Source organism: Phocoena sinus, chromosome 16 (genome assembly GCF_008692025.1).
Source record: "Phocoena sinus isolate mPhoSin1 chromosome 16, mPhoSin1.pri, whole genome shotgun sequence".
NCBI classification, from domain to species: Eukaryota; Metazoa; Chordata; class Mammalia; order Artiodactyla; family Phocoenidae; genus Phocoena; species Phocoena sinus.
Window position 1 is genome coordinate 24,964,719 of NC_045778.1, and position 20,892 is coordinate 24,985,610.

General features: G+C 38.8%; 2 protein-coding genes across 4 annotated transcripts in view; both read left to right on the forward strand.

Moving 5' to 3' along the window:
- Positions 1 to 15,634, forward strand: part of MCU (mitochondrial calcium uniporter) — a 219,343-nt gene extending 203,709 nt beyond the window's left edge. For 2 of the 3 annotated variants that reach the window (XR_004346194.1, XM_032608233.1), the window contains 2 exons: positions 12,181 to 12,297; positions 13,664 to 15,634. Coding sequence is in view for 2 of the 3 variants with exons in the window: in XM_032608233.1 (XP_032464124.1) it covers positions 12,181 to 12,297; positions 13,664 to 13,741 (195 nt within the window). In the remaining variant the exon portion in view is untranslated. The remainder of the gene's footprint in view (positions 1 to 12,180; positions 12,298 to 13,663) is intronic. The other variant, XM_032608234.1, reaches the window with a different exon arrangement.
- Positions 15,635 to 20,274: 4,640 nt separating this feature from the next.
- On the forward strand, positions 20,275 to 20,892 carry LOC116741765 (mirror-image polydactyly gene 1 protein-like). The gene has a single exon (XM_032608773.1). It carries the CDS (start codon positions 20,405 to 20,407, stop codon positions 20,732 to 20,734), a length of 330 nt encoding a protein of 109 aa, XP_032464664.1. The 5' UTR covers positions 20,275 to 20,404; the 3' UTR covers positions 20,735 to 20,892.

Below are 20,892 nucleotides of genomic sequence, written 5' to 3' on the forward strand. Positions count from 1 at the left end.
TAGGTAATCAGAACAATGCTCTCACTAGGAAATGTTAAAATAGTTAGACAAAACATAAAACACATCTGCCTGTAGACTCTAGAGAGCTAACAAGATAGCAAAAATTACCAGGCAAGAACCAGAAGAAGAGAAGTCCCAGGAAGGTGAAGCTGGGGTTTAGATGTGCTTTTTCCTCTGGGGATTTGTATTGATTAAAGAGGGTAAGGCTGAGAGGCCAAGAAGCTGAGCTATACTTGATAAACTAGAAAGACCAAAGCCATAGAGATTCATGTCCAGGGATTGCTAAAGTAGGTTGAAACATTTTTGCTTTGGTTTGGAATTTTAAAGGCCACTACTGTAGAACAGAAGAACCTGTTGTAGGCTCTCTCAGAGACTGTAGCTCATCTTTCGATCATCCCAATCTTGTAAATTGGATTGAGGTAGTCCTAGAATGCTGGTGATCCCAGAGTGCTGATATCACTGGTTCCAGGCCAAAGAAAACATTAATCATCCCTGGGAGGAGATAACATTATCCTAAACCTTACATTATTTCTACAAATAATTTTGCAAATACAAAGTTAGTCATACAATAAAAAATAAGCAGACACATAGGAAAACATCTACAGAAACAGTAGACATTTGAAACAGACACAGATAGGAGATCTAGTTACTGGATTTATCAGACATAGCCTTTAAAATAATTATACTTGCTAGATTCATGGAGATAAAAGGTAAGGTTGAGAGTATTGGCAGATAACTTGATTTTTTAAAAAACAAATGAAAATTTTAGAAATAAAATTTAATGGATGGATTTAACTGCAGATTAGACAGAAGAGAGATAGATGGACCTGGAAATAAATCAGAAGAAACCATTCAAAAAAAGTATGGAAAGACAAAAAGAAGTAAAATATAGGAGAGGGTGAGAGATACAGAGGATAGAGTGAAAAGGCCTAATATATTTTTAATTTTATTAGCATCTCAGAAGGAGAGGAGGGAGAGAATGGGAAGAAACAATATTTGCAGAGATGGTGGCTGAGAATTTTCCAAAATGATGAAAGACATTAATTTATAGATTTAAGAATTCCATCAAATACAACCAGTATAAAGGAAAAGAAATCCACATCTAGACACATCAATAGTAAAACTGCAAAAGACAAAGAAGAAACTTAAAAGTAGCCAAAGAAGAAGAAGAAAGGCTTGCCTTCAAAGGAGTCACTGTTAGATAGCTGACTTCTCAACAGCAGAAATGAAAGCCAGAAGGTAATGGAATGGTACCTTCGATGTGTTGAAAGAAAATAACTGTCAACTTAGAACTCTATACTCAGAAAAAATATCCTTCCAAAATAAAGGTGAAATAAAGATGCTTCCAGACAAACGAATAGAGAACTTGTCACCAGTAGATCTGTACAAAAGGAAATACTAGAGAGTGTTCTTTGTGCAGAAAGATTATCACAAGTGGAAAGTAAAAAAAAAGGAAGGAATGAAGAGCAATGAAAATGGTAAATCTGTGAGTGAATCTAAATGAATACTAAATGTATAAAATAATTATAATAAACTCTTATGGAATTTAAAATACAGAAAAAAATAAAACATATGACAATAGCATATACATCTGGAGCAGGTAAGTGAACTTGAAATGTTCTAATGTTCCTTCATTGTCTGGGAAGAGGGTAAAAGTACCACTTCCATTCAACTTTGAATGAGAAGTCCTAGCCAGTACAGAAGGCAAGAAGAAGATACAGAGGATGAAAATATTGGAAAGAAAAACAACTGGCATGATTCATAGATTTTGTACGTAGAAAAATTTTAAAAGCATATATAGATAATTAGTTAGAATTCATAAGTGAGTTTTATAAGTTTACTAGATACAAGGTCAATATGTATAAATGAATTGCATATCTATATGCCAGCCACAAATAGTTAGAAAATGAAACTTTTTAAGAGATGCAACTCAAAATGACTTTTAAAAATAAATCGTGCAAGAGATAGCTTCAAGAAGGCAGAGGAGTAAGTCGTAGAGATCACCTTCTCAGCTTCAAGAAGGCAGAGAAGTAAGATGTAGAGATCACCTTCCTCCCCAGAAATACATCAAAAATACATCTACATGAGGAACAGCTCCTACAGAACACCTACTGAATGCTGGCAGAAGACCTCAGACCTCCCAAAAGGCAAAAAACTCCCCATGTACATGGGTAGGGCAAAAGAAAAAAGAAAAAAAAGAGACAGAATAGGGATGGGACCTGCACCTCTGGGAGGGAGCTGTGAAGGAGGAAAAGTTTCCACACACGGGGAAGCCCCTTCACTGGTGGAGATGGCGAGTGGGCAGGGGAGAAGCTTCAGAGCCATGGAGGAGAGCGCAGCAACAGGGGTGCACAGGGCATAGCAGAGAGATTCCCACACAGAGGATCGCTGACAGCCAGCACTCACCAGCCTGAGAGGCTTTGCTCACCCACCGGGGCAGGTGGGGTCTGAGAGCTGAGGCTCGGGCTTCGGAGGTCAGATCCCAGGGAGAGGACTGGGGTTGGCTGTGTGAACACAGCCTGAAGGGAGCTAGTGTGCCATAGCTTCCTGGAAGGAGTCCGGGAAAAAGTCTGGAACTGCCTAAGAGGCGAGAGACCATTGTTTTGGGGTGCGCGAGGAGAGGGGATTCAGAGCACCACCTAAACGAGCTCCAGGGACAGGTGCGAGCCGCAGCTATCAGTGCAGACCCCAGAGATGGGCATGAAATGCTAAGGCTGCTGCTGCAGCCACCAAGAAGCCTGTGTGCAAGCACAGGTCACTATCCACACCTCCCCTCCCGGGAGCCTTTGCAGCCCGCCACTGCCAGGGTCCCGTGATCCAGGGACAACTTCCCAGGGAGAACACACGTTGTGCCTCAGACTGTTGCAACGTCACGCTGGCCTCTGCCGCTACAGGCTCACCCCGCATTCCTTTCCCCTCCCTCCCCCTGGCCTGAGTGAGCCAGAGCCCCCTAATCAGCTGCTACTTTAACCCTGTCCTATCTGGGCGGGGAACAGATGCCCTTAGGTGACCTACACGGAGGCGGGGCCAAAGCTAAACCCCAGGAGCTGTGCCAACAAAGAAGAGAAGGGAAATCTCTCCATGCAGCCTCAGGAACGGAGGATTAAATCTCCACAATCAACTTGATGTACCCTGAATCTGTGGAATACCTGAATAGACAACGAATCATCCCAAAATTGAGGCAGTGGACTTCAGGAGCAACTGTAGACTTGGAGTTTCCTTTCTACATCTAATTTGTTTCTGGTTTTATGTTTATCTTAGTTTAGTATTTAGAGCTTATTATCATTGGTAGATTTGTTTATGATTTGCTTGCTCTCTTCCTTTTTTTTTAATATATATATTTTTTTCCTTTTTCTCCTTTTGTGGACGTGTGTGTGTATGCTTCTTTGTGTGATTTTGTCTGTATAGCTTTGCTTTTACCATTTGTCCTAGGGTTATATCTGTCCATTTTTGTGTGTTTCTTTTTTTGTTTTCTTTTTTAGTATAGTTTTCAGCGCTTGTTATCATTGGTGGATTTGTTTTTAGGTTTGATTGCTCTCTTCTTTCTTTTTTAATGTTTTTTTAATGTTTAATAATATATTTTTTATTTTTATAACTTTAAAATTTTATTTTCATTTAATTTAATTTTAGTTTAGTTTAGTTTAGTTTTCTTTCTTTCTTTCTTTTTCTCCCTTTTCCTCTGAGCCGTGTGGCTGACAGGGTCTTGGTGCTCCGGCCGGGAGTCAGGCCTGAGCCTCTGAGGTGGGAGAGCCGAGTTCAGGACATTGGTCCACCAGAGACATCCAGGTCCCACATAATATCAAACGGCGAAAGCTCTCTTAGAGATCTCCATCTCAACACAAAGACCCAGCTCAACTCAACGACCAGCAAGATACAGTGCTGGGCACCCTATGCCAAACAACTAGCAAGACAGGAACACAACCCCACCCATTACCAGAGAGGCTGCCTAAAATCATAATAAGGTCACAGACACCCCAAAACACACCACCAGACATGGTCCTGCCCACCAGAAAGACAAGATCCAGCCTCACCCAGCAGAACACAGGCACCAGTCCCCTCCACCAGGAAGCCTACACGACCCACTAAACCAACCTTAGCCACTGGGGGAAGACACCAAAAACAACAGGAACTATGAACCTGCAGCCTGCAAAAAGGAGACCCCCAAACACAGTAAGTGAAGCAAAATGAGAAGACAGAGAAATACACAGCAGATGAAAGAGCAAGGTAAAAACCCACCAGACCAAACAAATGAAAAGGAAATAGGCAGTCTACCTGAAAAAGAATGCAGAGTAATGATAGTAAAGATGATCCAAAATCTTGGAAATAGAATGGAGAAAATACAAGAAATGTTTAACAAGGACCTAGAAGAACTAAAGAGCAAACAAACAATGATGAACAACATAATAAATGAAATTAAAAATTCTCTAGAAGTAATCAATAGCATAATAACTGAGGCAGAAGAACAGATAAGTGATCTGGAAGATAAAATAGTGGAAATAACTACCACAGAGCAGAATAAAGAAAAAAGAATGAAAAAAATTGAGGACAGTCTCAGAGACCTCTGAGACAACATTAAACGCACCAACGTTCGAACTATAGGGGTCCCAGAAGAAGAAGAGTAAAAAAAAGGGACTGAGAAAATATTTGAAGAGATTATAGTTGAAAACTACCCTAATATGGGAAAGGAAATAGTCAGTCAAGCCCAGGAAGCACAGAGAGTCCCATACAGGATAAATCCAAGGAGAAACATGCCAAGACACATATTAATCAAACTATCAAAAATTAAAGAAAAAATATTAAAAGCAGCAAGGGAAAAACAACAAATAACATACAAGGGAATCCCCATAAGGTTAACATCTGATTTTTCAGCAGAAACTCTGCAAGCCAGAAGGGAGTGACAGGACATATTTAAAGTGAAGAAAGGGAAAAACCTACAACCAAGATTACTCTACCCAGCAAGGATGTCCTATTCAGATTTGACAGAGAAATTAAAACCTTTACAGACAAGCAAAAACAAAGAGAATTCAGCACCACCAAACCACCTTTCCAACAAATGCTAAAGGAACTTCTCTAGGCAGGAAACACAAGAGAAGGAAAAGACCTGCAATAACAAACCCAAAACAATTAAGAAAATGGTAATACGAACACACATATTGATAACTACCTTAAATGTAAATGGATTAAATGCTGCAACCAAACGACATAGACTGGCTGAATGGATACAAAAACAATACCCATATATATGCTGTCCACAAGAGACCCACTTCAGACCTAGGGGCACATACAGACTGAAAGTGAGGGGATGGAAAAAGATATTCCATGCAAATGGAAATCAGAAGAAAGCTGAAGTAGCAATTCTCATATCAAACAAAATAGAATAAAATAAAGACTATTACAGGGACAAAGAAGGACACTACATAATGATCAAGGGATCAATCCAAGAAGAAGATATAACAATTGTAAATATTTATGCACCCAGCATAGGAGCACCTCAATACATAAGGCAAATGCTACCAGCCATAAAAGGGGAAATCGACAGTAACACAATCATAGTAGGGGACTTTAACACCGCACTTTCACCAATGGACAGATCATCCAAAATGAAAATAAATAAGTAAACACAAGCTTTAAATGATACGTTAAACAAGATGGACTTAATTGATATTTATAGGACATTCCATCCAAAAACAACAGAATATACTCAATTCTCAAGTGCTCATGGAACATTCTCCAGTATAGATCATAACTTTGGTCACAAAACAAGCCTCTGTAAATTTAAGAAAATTGAAATCATATCAAGTATCTTTTCCAACTAAAATGCTATGAAGCTAGATATCAATTACAGGAAAAAAATCTGTGAAAAATACAAACACATGGAGGCTAAACAGTACACTACTAAATAACTAAGAGATCACTGAAGAAATCAAAGAGGAAATTAAAAAATACCTAGAAACAAATGACAATGAAAACATGACGACCCAAAACCTATGGGATGCAGCTAAAGCAGTTCTAAGAGGGAAGTATATAGCAATACAATCCTACCTCAAGAAACAAGAAACATCTCAAATAAACAATCTAACCTTACACCTAAAGCAATTAGAAAAAGAAGAACAATTAGACCCCAAAGTTAGCAGAAGGAAAGAAACCATAAAGATCAGATCAGAAATAAATAAAAAAGAAATGAAGAAAACAATAGCTAAGATCAATAAAACTAAAAGCTCGTTCTTTGAGAAGATAAACAAAATTGATAAACCACCAGCCAGACTCATCAAGAAAAAAAGGGAGAAGACTCAAATCAACAGAATTAGAAATGAAAAAGGAGAAGTAACAACTGACACTGCAGAAATACAAAGGATCATGAGAGATTACTACAAGCAACTCTATGCCAATGAAATGGACAACCTGGAAGAAATGGACAAATTCTTAGAAATGCACAACCTTCTGAGACTGAACCAGGAAGAAATAGAAAATATAAACAGACCAATCACAAGCACTGAAATTGAAATTGTGATTAAAAATCTTCCAACAAACAAAAGCCCAGGACCAGATGGCTTCACAGGCGAATTCTATCAAACATTTAGAGAAGAGGTAACACCTATCCTTCTCAAACTCTTCCAAAATACAGCAGAAGGAGGAACACTCCCAAACTCCCTCTACAAGGCCACGATCACCCTCATACCAAAACCAGACAAAAGTGTCACAAAAAATGAAAACTACAGACTAATATCACTGATGAACATAGATGCAAATATCCTCAACAAAATAATAGCAAACAGAATCCAACAGCACATTAAAAGGATCATACACCATGATCCAGTGGGTTTATCCCAGGAATGCAAGGATTCTTCAATATACGCAAATCAATAAATGTGATAAACCGTATTAACAAATTGTAGGAGAAAAACCATATGATCATCTCAATAGATGCAGAAGAAGCTTTCAACAAAATTCAACACCCATTTATAAAAACTCTCCAGAACATAGGCATAGAGGGAACTTACATCAACATAGTAAAGACCATATATGACAAACCCACAATCAACATCGTTCTCAATGGTGAAAAACTGAAACCATTTCCACTAAGATCAGGAACAAGACAAGGTTGCCCACCCTCACCACTGTTATTCAACATAGTTTTGGACGTCTTAGCCACAGCAATCAGAGAAGAAAAAGAAATAAAAGGAATCCGAATCGGAAAAGACGTAAAACTGTCATGTTTGCAGATGACATGATACTATACCTAGAGCATCCAAAAGATGCTACCAGAAAACTATTAGAGCTAATCAATGAATGTGGTAAAGTAGCAGGATATAAAATTAATGCACAGAACACTCTTGCATTCCTATACACGAATGATGAAAAATCTGAAAGAGAAATTAAGGAAACACTCCCATTTACCATTGCAACATAAAGAATAAAATACCTAAGAATAACCTACCTAAGGAGACAAAAGACCTATATGCAGGAAATTATAAGACACTGATGAAAGAAATTAAAGTTGATACAAACAGATGGAGAGATATACAATGTTCTTGGATTAGAAGAATCAACATTGTGAAAATGACTATACTACCCAAAGCAATCTACGGATTCAGTGCAATCCCTATCCAACTACCAAAGGCATTTTTCACAGAACTAGAACAAAAAATTTCACAATTTGTATGGAAACACAAAAGACTCCGAATAGCCAAAGCAATGTTGAGAAAGAAAAACAGAGCTGGAGGAATCAGGCTCCCTGACTTCAGACTACACTACAAAGCTACAGTAATGAAGACAGTATGGTACTGGCACAAAAACAGAAATATAGATCAGTGGAACAGGATAGAGAGCCCAGAGATAAACCCACACACATATGGTCACCTTATATTTGATAAAGGAGGGGAAAATATACAATGGAGAGAAGATTGCCTCTTCAATAAGTGGTGCTGGGAAAACTGGACAGCTACATGTAAAAGAATGAAATTAGAACACTTCTTAACACCATACACAAAAATAAACTCAAAATGGATTAAAGACCTAAATGTAAGGCCAGACACTATAAAACTCTTAGAGGAAAACGTAGGCACAACACTCTATGACATACATCACAGCAAGATCCTTTTTGACCCACCTCCTAGAGAAATGGAAATAAAAATAAACAAATGGAACCTAATGAAACTTAAAGGCTTTTGCACAGCAAAGGAAACCATAAACAAGCCCAAAAGACAGCCCTCAGAATGGGAGAAAATATTTGCAAATGAAGCAACTGACAAAGGATTAATCTCCAAAATTTACAAGCAGCTCATGCAGCTCAATATCAAAAAAACAAACAACTCAATCCAAAAATGGGCAGTTGACCTAAATAGACATTTCTCCAGAGAAGATATACAGATTGCCAACAAACACATGGATGGATGCTCAACATTGCTAATCATTAGAGAAATGCAAACCAAAACTACAATGAGGTATCACCTCACACCAGTCAGAATGGCCATCATCAAAAAATCTACAAACAATAAATGCTGGTGGGAATGTAAATTGATACAGCCACTATGGAGAACAGTATGGAGGTTCCTTAAAGAACTAAAAATAGAACTACCATATGACCCATCAATCCCACTACTGGGCATATACCCTGAGAAAACCACAATTCAAAAAGAGTCACGTACCACAATGTTCATTGCAGCTCTAATTACAATATCCAGGACATGGAAGCAATCTAACTGTCCATCAACAGATGAATGGATAAAGAAGATGTGGCCCATATATACAATGGAATATTAGTCAGCCATAAAAAGAAACGAAATTGAGTTATTTGTAATGAGGTGGATGGACCTAGAGACTGTCGTACAGAGTGAAGTAAGTCAGAAAGAGGAAAATGCCGTATGATAACACATATGTATTGAATCTAAAAAAAAATGGTTCTGAAGAACTTAGTGGCAGGACAGGAATAAAGACGCTGACCTAGAGAATGGACTTTAGGACACGGGGAAGGGGAAACTGGGATGAAGTGAGAGAGTGGCATGGACATATGTACACTACCAAATGTAAAATAGCTAGTGGGAAGCAGCCACATAGCACAGGGAGATCAGCTCAGTGCTTTGTGTCCACTGAGAGGGGAGGAATAGGGAGGGTGGGAGGGAGATGTAAGAGGGAAGACATATGGGGATATATGTTTATGTATAGCTGATTCACTTTGTTATAAAGCAGAAACTAACACACCGTTGTAAAGCAATTATACTCCAATAAAGATGTTAAAAAATAAATAAGTAACCAAATAAATAAATCATGCAAAAGATGTACAAGACCTATATGTAGAGAAACATAAAATTATAGGAGAGTTAATAAATGTAATGATATAGCATGTTCATGGACTAGAAAAGTAAATAGTGCAAAAATGTTGGTTTTATCCACACTGATCTATTAGATTCAGTGCAGTCCCAGTCAGAATCCCAACAGATTTGGAGTTGGGGGAAGATATTTTAATAAACTGATTCTAAAATGTATATTGAAATACAGAGGACTAAGAAAAGTAATAAACACTTGAAGAAAAACTAGGTAAGAGGATTTACTCTCAGATATGAAGACTGCAGCTTTAGTTACAATACTGCAGTGACTAAGACAGTGACACAGGGATGGACAAATAGTCCAGTGGAATAGAAGAGAGAAGTAGAAATAGACCTAGTATAAATGAACTTTTGATTTTAAAAAAATGGCACTGCAGGGAAAAAGTTTTTTGATAAATGGTGCTAGGACAATTGAATATCCATATAGAAAAAAAGAAATGACCCCATCCTTACACTATAAACAAAAATTAATTCCAGACAGATTGTTGATCTAAATATAAAAGGTAACACGATGAAGCTCCTGGAAGATAATATAGAATATCTTAATTACTGTGGAATAGGGAATGACTTTTTACACAGAATGAAAAATGTTAACCATAAAGAATAGGAATGATAAATTAGGCTATATTAACATTAAGGACATCTGTTTATTAAAGAGCACCATGAAGAGGGAGAGTGGGCTGGGAGGAGATGTTTCCAGTATGTATATCCAACAAAGGATCCATATCCATAATATATTAACAAATCCTACAAATCAGTAAGAAAAAGACACACAATCCAGTAGGAAAAAAATGGCAAGAGGTTTGTGCAGGCACTTCTAAAAGAGGATATGCAAATGGCCAATAATATAAAAGAGGATATGAAAAGGCCTCTCAGCCTCATGAGTGATCAGGAAAATGCTATATCTCTTCAAGAGAAATAAAAACGTGTCCACACAAAAATTTGTACACAAATGTTCATAGCAAGATTATTCATAATAGCCAACAAGTGGAAAAAACCCAAATGTCTATCAATTGACAAATAGATAAATAAAATGTAGCACAGTGGTCCCCAACCTTTTTGGCACCAGGGACCGGTTTTGTGGAAGATGATTTTTCCCTGGGGGAGGGGATGGCAGGGGATGGTTCAGGCGGTAATGCGAGTGATGGGGAGCGGCAGATGAAGCTTTGCTGGCTCGCCCACTGCTCACCTCCTGCTGTGCGGCCCAGTTCCTAACAGGCCGCGGACCGCTACCAGTCCACAGCCGGGAGGTTGGGGACCCCTGATGTAGCATATTCCATTTAATGAAATATTATTTGTCAATAAAAAGAAATAATGTACTGATACATGCTACAAATAGATGAGCCTTGAAAGAAGCCAGACACAAAAGGCTTTTTTATGATTCCACTTGTGAAATATCCAGAAAAGGCAAATCTATAGAGACAGAAAGGCTAGTAGTTAACTTAGAACTGGAAGTATGGAGGGAAATAGGAAGTGATGTTAAAGGGTATGGGGTTTCTTTGGGGGATGATGAAAATATTCTAAAAATTATTGTAGTAATGGTTGTACAATTCTGACTATGCTAAAAAGCATTGACTATTATACTTTAAATGGGTAAATTGTATGGTATCTCAAGTAAAGTTGTTTTTAAAATGTAGTAATATAAATTAGGAGTTTGGGATTAACATATACAAACTATATAAAATAGATAACCAACAAGGACCTATAGTATAGCACAGGGAACTATACTCAATATTTTGTAATAACCTGTAAGGGAACAGAACCTGAGGTAGTATTTCTGCCTAACTCGTTTTTTAACTGACAATACCAAGTATTGGCAAGTAGGTGAAGTGATGGCAACTCATGTCCTGCTTATGGGAGTATAACTGGTACAACCATTTTGATATCGCTCCTTAAATTTGAACACAAGCATACGCTATGGTCCAGAATTTCCATTCATAGGTTTATACCCAACAGAAGATAAGTCCAGAGATGATCTTGACAGCATTATTTACAACAGCTAAAACCTAGAAACAACCCAAAAATCTATCAGTAGTACAACAGATAAATTAATTGTGATGTAGCCACACAATAGAATATAACATATCAGTGGAAATGAACAGACTACAGCTACATGCAAAAGATGAATATCACAAACATGATATTGAGTGAAAGTAGCCATACACAATGCATACTATCTGACTCCATTTTTATAAATTTCAAAAAACAGGTAAAACTCAGCTGTAGAGCTCAGGGGAATGTATGCTTAAGTAAGAAAGCTGTAAAGAGAGCAGGAAAACAGTTACCATAAAAGTCAAGATAGTGATTACTTTGGTGGGGAAGGAGGGGTTAGTAATTGGAAAGGGGCAGGAAGGGGGCTTGTGAGTTACTGGTGGTATTCTATTTTCTCTGTCTGGTGATGATTAACATTTATTACGTGATGATGATTCTTTATGATGTACATTTTTTGTGTGTATACTCTTCTGTGTGTGTTGTGCAATAAAAAATGTTTAAGAAGGCTTCCCTGGTGGCGCAGTGGTTGAGAGTCCGCCTGCCGATGCAGGGGACACGGGTTTGTGCCCCGGTCCAGGAGGATCCCACATGCCATGGAGTGGCTGGGCCCGTGAGCCATGGCCGCTGAGCCTGCGCGTCCGGAGCCTGTGCTCCGCAGCGGGAGAGGCCACAACAGTGAGAGGCCCGCGTACCACAAAAACAAAACAAAAAAATGTTTAAGAAATAAATATTTAATACAGCACATGTCAGTAGTATATCTTTATATATGCTCATGTGTATTGAATCTAATCAACAGTAAATGCTTATTTTGTGAAGATAGTGTGCTAAGGAGTATAATTTAATTTCTTCTTTATTTTTGTAGGAATATGTTTATCCAGAAGCCAGAGACAGACAATACTTATTATTTTTCCATAAAGGAGCCAAAAAGTCACGTTTTGACCTAGAGAAATACAATCAACTCAAAGATGCAATTGCTCAGGTAAGTTTTACAAAAATTAAAGTAAATTCCAGCCTCATCTTGTATGGCATTATCATCATCGTCTACAGTCAAGTACTTAGATGGGTAAACTCTGAAAGAATGATCCAATCCTCTTCTTCCTATGTAAATTATTCCTCAGTTGATAAAAATGACTATTTTAGCATGGTCAACGCTCCAGAAAGTTTTATAACACAAGCAGATGAAAAGATAATGAGTCCTATCTATCCTTTTATCACTAGCATATTGAAATTTTTAAACCTATTTTTATATTTTTCATTTTGTTTCTTCAGAGAGGTCTGTTTTTACTTTTCTCTCTTTTTTTATTCTTTCTGCAATTGACCCAAAGATCTCTCACCTGAGATGTGTGGTAGCAATGGAGCCAAAATAAAATCCAGGTCAGAGAGAGACTACTAGAAATGTTTGCTAGGTGCAGGTGAGAGATTATTGAGCTAGAAACGCTTTTTTTAAAGACTGATATCTTATTTTTCATAACAGCTACCTCTTTCATATTTCTGATTGTGCCTCCCCCTCACTCTGATATCTTTGATTTTGGTGAAGAAATCCTCATTTCTTTTCTCTGCAGTCTTTCATGACTTTAGAGACTTTTTTTAAAACCTCTGGAAGCTCTTCCATTCTCTTTAATGTTTAATTACTCTTCTCTGGACCTTCTCCGCCTTCTCTGTCCCTTTTTGGTGACGGGGTTGTGCTTTGAATAGGCTTAATTCATCTCCCTGCCTTGGCCTAAGTGAATTCTTACCTTCTGTTGCTCTGTGTGGTGGTTCTCAACTGGAGGGAGTGCGTCACAATCATCTCTGGAGCTATTAAAAATACAGGTGCTTCAGCCTCCCCCAAACCTATTAATCCAACTCCTCAGGGGTGAGGCCCAAACACGTGTGAGTTTTGAAAGTGCTGCAGTTGACTGCACAGGCCTGTTTTAAAAGTTCCTGATAAGTGAAAAACTTAAACAACTACTAGACAAATAACTAAAGTCTTGAGGAGCATAAATTGGAATTCTGGCTCCAGGCAAAAAGTTTGTAAAAGGGCTTCTCTCTGGAGAAATGCCATCAAGGTGCATCAGATGCTCCCACATTCTTGAGCCCCTGAGTCCTGCCCTGTTGATTGCACAGTCTTTTCTGGAGGCTCTGTTGATAGCTGAAACTGCCAGGACAGACTTCTGTTTCTGTCCTGCTATGTTGTCCTGTGCCTTTAACATTCTTTGCCTCTGAGGCACTCTTACTTTGAGAGTGATTGAGATGATTTCTCTGACTCATAGTGACGGAGGAAAGACAGTTTCCTCTTCTCAGGAGACAGTAATATCATTGAAAACTTGGCTAGCCAGTTTTCTCACCTTTTGTTTCTATTTTAGGCAGAAATGGACCTTAAGAGACTGAGAGACCCATTACAAGTACATCTGCCCCTCCGACAGATTGGTGAGGAAGATTGACCTGCAGAGAGCCTCTGAATCCCAGCAGAAAGAACACCTGTTTATAACTATGGCCTTTTTAATTAAAGCATTGCAGGTGGAAGCTGGGAGCCATGTCTGGGTAGAGGGTTTTTAACTTTAATTAAAAAACAAAAACAAAAAGATCTTAGGGAAGAAAGGAATGTTAAAATCTGACCATCAGGCTTTGTGGAATATAAGCTCAAAGGGCTTAGTGAATATTGTCTTAATCAAGAATCTCAGTTTCTGGATGAAAATGATGTATTATTATTATAGTTGAGAGAAAGTGATGCTAGGGGTGTTGTTTCTTGCATCTTCTTTTCAGGGTCAGCAAAATAGTAACACACCAGCACCCCACTCAGCTCTAAATTTTTTTTTAATTTAACTTTTCTTATTTTTGACATAGCAGTAAATAAATATACCAGAAAAGCAAACCCTCGAGATATGTGGGTGGCAAACAGAGTCTGAGCCCATGTCATTAGCATTTATTTTAGATTGGACACAGTCTCTGCAAAGTTACCAGGAATCGCTCCCGTTTGTGCCCCATTTCTGACCACCCACACCTGTTGGTACACTAATTTTATCCATATGATAATTGGAACCAACTTATGACTGTCTGATAATTGACCCTTTGGATTATCCCTTAATACCTTCTTAAATGTCTCAATATTCCAGTTCTCTGGATCACTGTCTAGAAATAATTGGCAACAATGCATGAGGTTTTTTTGTTTTGTTTTGTTTTTTGCTAATTAATCTTTAAGAGGAGGACAGATTTCCCTCCTTTATTTAACTATCCCATTGATACTCCCCTCTCCCTCCACAGCTAAAGCCAGAGGCGGAGTGTTCAGCTGTATTACCAAATCAGGAAGATGTAAGGTTTACAAAATGGCTAAAAATCATGGCTCTGTAGCCATTTCAGAACCAGAATAGTTTCACTGCTGTTAATCTGTTTGTGTGACAGCATTCCAGGCCACCCAGATGGCACTACCTTGTCTGGAGGCCTTGTTAATCTCGAAGGACACACACTCCCACACTGTTTGTGAGCCCTCCCACCTCCACCACTTCAGTAGTTGTAAATCAAGTGTGTGGATCTCAAAGGGTGCAATTTATCTTTGTACAGGAATACATTTCTATGGCTTCTTTCAGCCTACCCTCTTCACCCTATTTTTTCTTATCTTAAATTGAGAGAAAAAGGAGTTAATCTTATACTCTATCAAAATATTTTCTACCATATTTCCAGATGACATCACACTTGAAGAGTCAAAGGAATCTGTGTCTACTATCCTGCTTTTAACTACTGCGGGGGCAGGATGGAAAGGATGATGGGGCTTGCCGCACAGCTGATTGATTGGCTTTTTTCTTTCACATGATTGATCCCTCTTCATTGTGGCAAGGGGTTTCTTTCTCTTTTTCTTCCTCCTTTGGGATCATTGTGTATGAAGAGAAACACTTTAAACGACAAACCCAGACTGCAGGTGCCTTGCAGAGGTTGAAGGCCAGCCAGGATTGCTGCTGCTGCTCCAGCCACCACCCCTTCCACTGGCATGACGGAATGAAAGGATGCATGTCTCCACTTCTCATCCCTCCTCCCACTTCCTTCCCCACCCGCCCCCCTAGTCGTTCAACCCCCTTCCCTCATTTATTTCTGTTAAGTTGTGTGAATTATTTTTAAACCATTTATCCTGTTTGTATGCAGGGTTTTTAAAAAGAAACAGCACAGTGCAATGAGCAAATCCTTTCAGGGTGTGTGGGAGGCAAGGGGAGGGAGAACGTGGAGAAAAGTCCTTTAAACAGATAGCAAAATATTGAACATGTGTAAAATCCTGTATCATTTATGAAATATGTATAAAAAGCAATGTACCTTCTGGAACAATAAATACTTATTCAATTTTTGAACTATAGCATCTCATTCTTTAAAGCAAAACAACCAAGATCAGAAACAAAAACAAGCTTATTCTGATTCAAGGTGGAAAAGTTTTTACCTCTAAAATTAATTTTTATAAAAATACCATTTTGAAATTAAGTTTTGTTCCTGGAGCCTATATTTTTACAAGGCATTTCATGAATTCTTCCTGAACTTAAGATGGTCAATATTTTCCTAGTTTTCCAGAGCCACTAGAGGTTCGGTGACCTCTGCAACTGTGATAGAGCCAAGGACAGCACTGACACTAATATCCTTATCTCCTGATTAACAGGAAATATCTCCATTATATCAGATCATCAGATTGCCCAGTGTGGTCTCCTGGACTCCAGAAACTTGTTCAAGGATGAACTAAGATCAAATACTCATTATTTTAAGAGTTTGTATCAAATTTATAATGATCACCAAATGGGAAAATATAACATGCCACCTAGTCCATCGAAGGCATATCAAAAAGCATGTATTAAATGTCCGCATCAAGTGCAGTGTGAGATGTACTAAGAGCCTCCACAGCTATGGTCCTGCCTCTCCTGGCAGCTCACAGCAACCGAACACAAACATCCCTAAGATATGTAAGGTTTAAGAAGATAAGATTGAAAATATTAAGCCATTGTTTGCATTCAACAAATAATAACTACACCCATGCACCTATGGTCAACTATGACAAAGGAGGCAAGAATATACAATGGAGAAAAGAGTCTCTTCAATAAGTGGTGCTGGGAAGACTGGACAGCTACATGTAAAAGAATGAAATTAGAACACTTCTTAGCACCATACACAAAAATAAACTCAAAATGGATGAAAGACCTAAATGTAAGGCCGGATACTATAAAGCTCTTAAAGGAAAACATAAGCAGAACACTCTTTGACGTAAGTCACAGCAATATCTTTTTTGATCCACCTCCTAGAGTAACAAAAATAAATGAGACCTAATTAAGCTTGAAAGTTTTTGCACAACAAAGGAAACTATAAACAAAACGAAAAGACAACCCACAGAGTGGGAGAAAATATTTGCAAAGCAACCAACAAGGGATTAATCTCCAAAATATACAAATAGCTCATGCAGCTCAATGTCAAAAAAACAAACAATCCTATCAAAAAATGGGCAGATTTAAATAGACATTTCTCCAAAGAAGACATACAGATGGCCAAAAAGCACATGAAAAGATGCTCAACATCACTAATGATTAGAGAAATGCATATCAAAACTACAATGAGGTATCACCTCACACCAGTCAGAATGGCCATCATCAAAAAACCTACAAACAATAAATGCTGGAGAAGGTGTGGAGAAAAGGGAACCCTCCTACACTGTTGGTGGGAATGTAAATTGTTACAACCATTATGGAGAACAAAACAATATGGAGGTTCCTTAAAAACTAAATATAGAACTACCATATGATCCAGCAGTCCTACTCCTAGGCATATATCTGGAGAAAACCATAATTTAAAAAGATACATGCACCCCAATGTTCATTGCAGCACTATTTACAATAGCCAAGACATGGAAGCAACCTAAATGTCCATCAACAGAGGAGAAGATGTGGTACATATATACAGTGGAATATTACTCAGCCATAAAAAAGAATGAAATAACACCATTTGCAGCAACATGGATGGACCTAGAGATTATCATACTAAGTGAAGTAAGTCAGACAGAGAAAGACAAATATCATATGATATCACTTATATGTGGAATCTAATAAAAAAGTGATACAAATGAACTTATTTACAAAACAGAAACAGACTCACAGATCTCAAAATCAAACTTATGGTTGCCAGAGGGGAAACGTGAGTGGAAGTGATAAATTAGGAGTTTGGGATTAACATATACACACTAATATATATATTATAGATAACTACTAAGGACCTACTGTATAGCACAGGGAACTCTACTCAATATTCTGTAATAACATATATGGGAAAAGAATCTGAAAAAGAATGGATCTATGTATATATATAACTATTCACTTTGCTGTACAGCTGAAACTAATACAACATTCTAAGTCAACTATATTCCAGTAAAAAAAAAAAATCTTTTTTAAGGCAAATAATAACTACATATTCCACAACATCCTCTTAGGCTCTGGTGAATAATGGAGAGTGTTAAATCCATTAGTGAGCATAGGTAATGCAGTTTCGCTAAGGAATCATAGACTTTTAGAGCTGGAGAAAGTAAAAGTGTTCTCAGAGTATGGTTCCTGGAACAGCCACTTACCTCTCCAGAAATGCAAGTTCTCCACTCCCTACTGAATCAAACTAGGAGTGGAACCAGCAATCTGTGTTCAGCAAGCACTCCTGGTGATTCTGATGCAAACCATTGACCTCATCAAACCATGGCTTTAAAGAGAAGGAAACTGAGGCATTGAGAGAGCATCTGTGTCATAACATCAGTGAATTCTATGATCAAACAACTAGACTGAGGATTGGTGAGTATGGTGACTATGGTAAATGGAAAGGATAGAGATCATGTCACATGTACGTACTATTGTATCTTGCCTCTGAGGGTGTAGTGGTAAGCACACAGTAGATGCTTACAAAAACAAATACAAATAAGTTGAATTTTTTAAATCTGTCTGGAAAGATTTCACGGAAATGTGGAACTTCTTAGATTTCGGAATTCAGTTTCACCAAAACTGTTAAGGGTTGTCTTTTTTTTTTTTAATTTATTTAATTTATTTATTTTTGGCTGCATTAGGTCTTCGTTGCTCTGCGCGGGCTTTCTCTAGCTGCGGTAAGTGGAGGCTACTCTTCGTTGTGGTGCACAGGCTTCTCATTGCGGTGGCTTCTCTTGTTGTGGAGAACGGGCTCTAGGCCCACGGGCTGAGTAGTTGTGGCTCATGGGTTCTAGAGCGCAGGCTCAGTAATTGTGGCACACGAGCTTAGTTGCTCCGTGGCATGTGGGATCTTCCCGGACCAGGGCTCGAACCCATGCCCCCTGCATTGGCAGGTGGATTCTTAACCACTGAGCCACCAGGGAAACCCGGGTTGTCATTCATTTTTATCACTACCAACGACCTTTAGTTCGTTGCTCCCCAAATAAGTCCAAACTCCTTGTCTTCCAAAATGGACTATGTGGTTATTTCCTTAGGATAAATGTATAGGTTAATTTTAACAAGACCTACTGAATATAAAATGACCCACTTTATAAATATTCATTTATGTATGTTTTATAAATGCATCATCCACCGAGCAATCCTTCCACCTTGAAACTGCCCTCAGCTCTTGTGATGACTACTTCTCTGTAAATCTCTGACTACTTCTCAGCCTATTTTGCAGCATCCTCTTCCTCTGCCCACATCTTTATATTAGGCTTCTCCAAGGTTCCATCTTGGACCCCATTTTCCATGAATGATCTCATCCATTCTCCTCCCCCAATTTCAGCTACCATTTATATGCTGGTAGCTCTCTCAAATTGTTATCCTAGCTCAGATTTCTCCTGAAGAGTACATTGGTTAATCTGTCTCCTAACTGATCTATTTCCACCATTCCTGCCTGTGCATTAAATTTGTTCACTGTCACTGGAGTATTTTTGTTTTAATTTCTAATAGCACATACTTTAGAAAAATAGATGCCTACATCTCCCTGCGCACCTCCTTGCGCAGAGGAGCCCCAGGCGGGCAGGGAGGCTCCGAGTGAGCGTCGGTTGGTGGACGTGGTGCCTGCGCGTCGGGCCTGAGAAGCTCTGGGCGAGAGCGCAGAGTCGGCTCCTGGGGCAGTGCGGGGCGCATCTCAGGTCTCACACTTGTAAGTTTCGGCAAAGAATGCTGTGCTTCTTTAGGCACGCTGAGCCATGCCGTACAAAGCTTCAAATCTTGGCGCAAAAACCAGAGACCTTGCCAGAGCAAACAAGAAGTACAAATGGACGACTGGTCAAAAGGGCCTAGGTAAGTGGTGGTTGTTATTGTTCTTCCAACCAGCTATGAAAGAAACCTTCATTGCCTGTATTTTATAATCAACCAGTATATTTTAACACCAGGACAGTGCTGCATTAGTCCAGACATAACCCATAGTTATCTTGAACAAGAGACCACTGGGAGAAATAAAAGTACACAGCCAGATGAGCAACTGCCTGTGAATTCTAAGGGAAGCATGCAACAGAAATCCAATGAATTAGTTAATGAAGCTGTATATGAGGGCATAGAACTGCCAGAGCAGAGTTCAAGGAATTTTCAAGTCATCAGTCCTCATCTAGGTGATGAGAAAGCTCACTGTACCAGAGAAAAACCCAACATTATGGAACATAGAAATAATGATTTGCATTAGAAATGTATGATTCCTTGTCAAATTACTTCAGACTTAAAGAGGAGACAATAGCGTTGCTTCTAAAAGAATTGGACATTCTCAAAGCAAGCAATAAAAAGCTTCAAGAAGGGCTTCCCTGGTGGCGCAGTGGTTGAGAGTCCACCTGCCAATGCAGGGGACACAGGTTCATGCCCCAGTCTGGGAAGATCCCACATGCTGCAGAGTGGCTAGGCCCGTGAGCCATGGCCGCTGAGCCTGTGCGACCGGAGCCTGTGCTCCGCAACGGGAGAGAGCACAACAGTGAGAGGCCCACATACCGCAAAAAAAAAAAAAAAAAAAAAAAAAGCTTCAAGAAAAACTGACTAAAGAAGATAAAGAACAGAGAAAACTAAAGCTTAAACTGGAACTCTAAGAAAAAGCAACAGAAGCTCAAATTGCTGAAAAAACAGCAGCTCTGGTTGAAGAGGTGTATTTTGCAGACGGAACGTGATGAAGCTATTATGTCTCGACTGCAGTTAGCCAATGAGGAGAGAGATGAAGCAACTGCACGAGCCAAGCATATGGAAATGTCTCTAAAACTGCTAGAAAATATTAACCCTGAAGAAAATGACATGACATTACAGGAATTACTGAACAGAATAAACAGTGCAGACACAGGGATAGCTATTCAGAAGAATGGAGCTATAACTGTGGATAGAATCTACAAGACCAAGGAATGTAAAAAGAGAATAACTGCAGAAGAAATGAATGCAGTGATTGAAGAACGGGATGCTGCTTTGTCTCAGGTGGAAATTTTTCTCCCTTTGGAACTAATAAGACCTCTGGATTAGCAGAATCTCAGTTTGCAGAGATGGGAAGCAAAAACCTTGCTATTGGACCACTACGGGTAATAATGAATGAAGCCACTCCCATTTCAATCCCTTGATTCCTGGACCCGTGAATATTGGCTGTGGATGAAAAAGTACCATATATTGGATTCTGGTTTAGA

Excerpts from the sequence above, each read along its gene's own strand:
- LOC116741765 (XM_032608773.1), top strand. The coding sequence starts at position 20,405 with ATGTCTCGACTGCAGTTAGCCAATGAGGAGAGAGATGAAGCAACTGCA.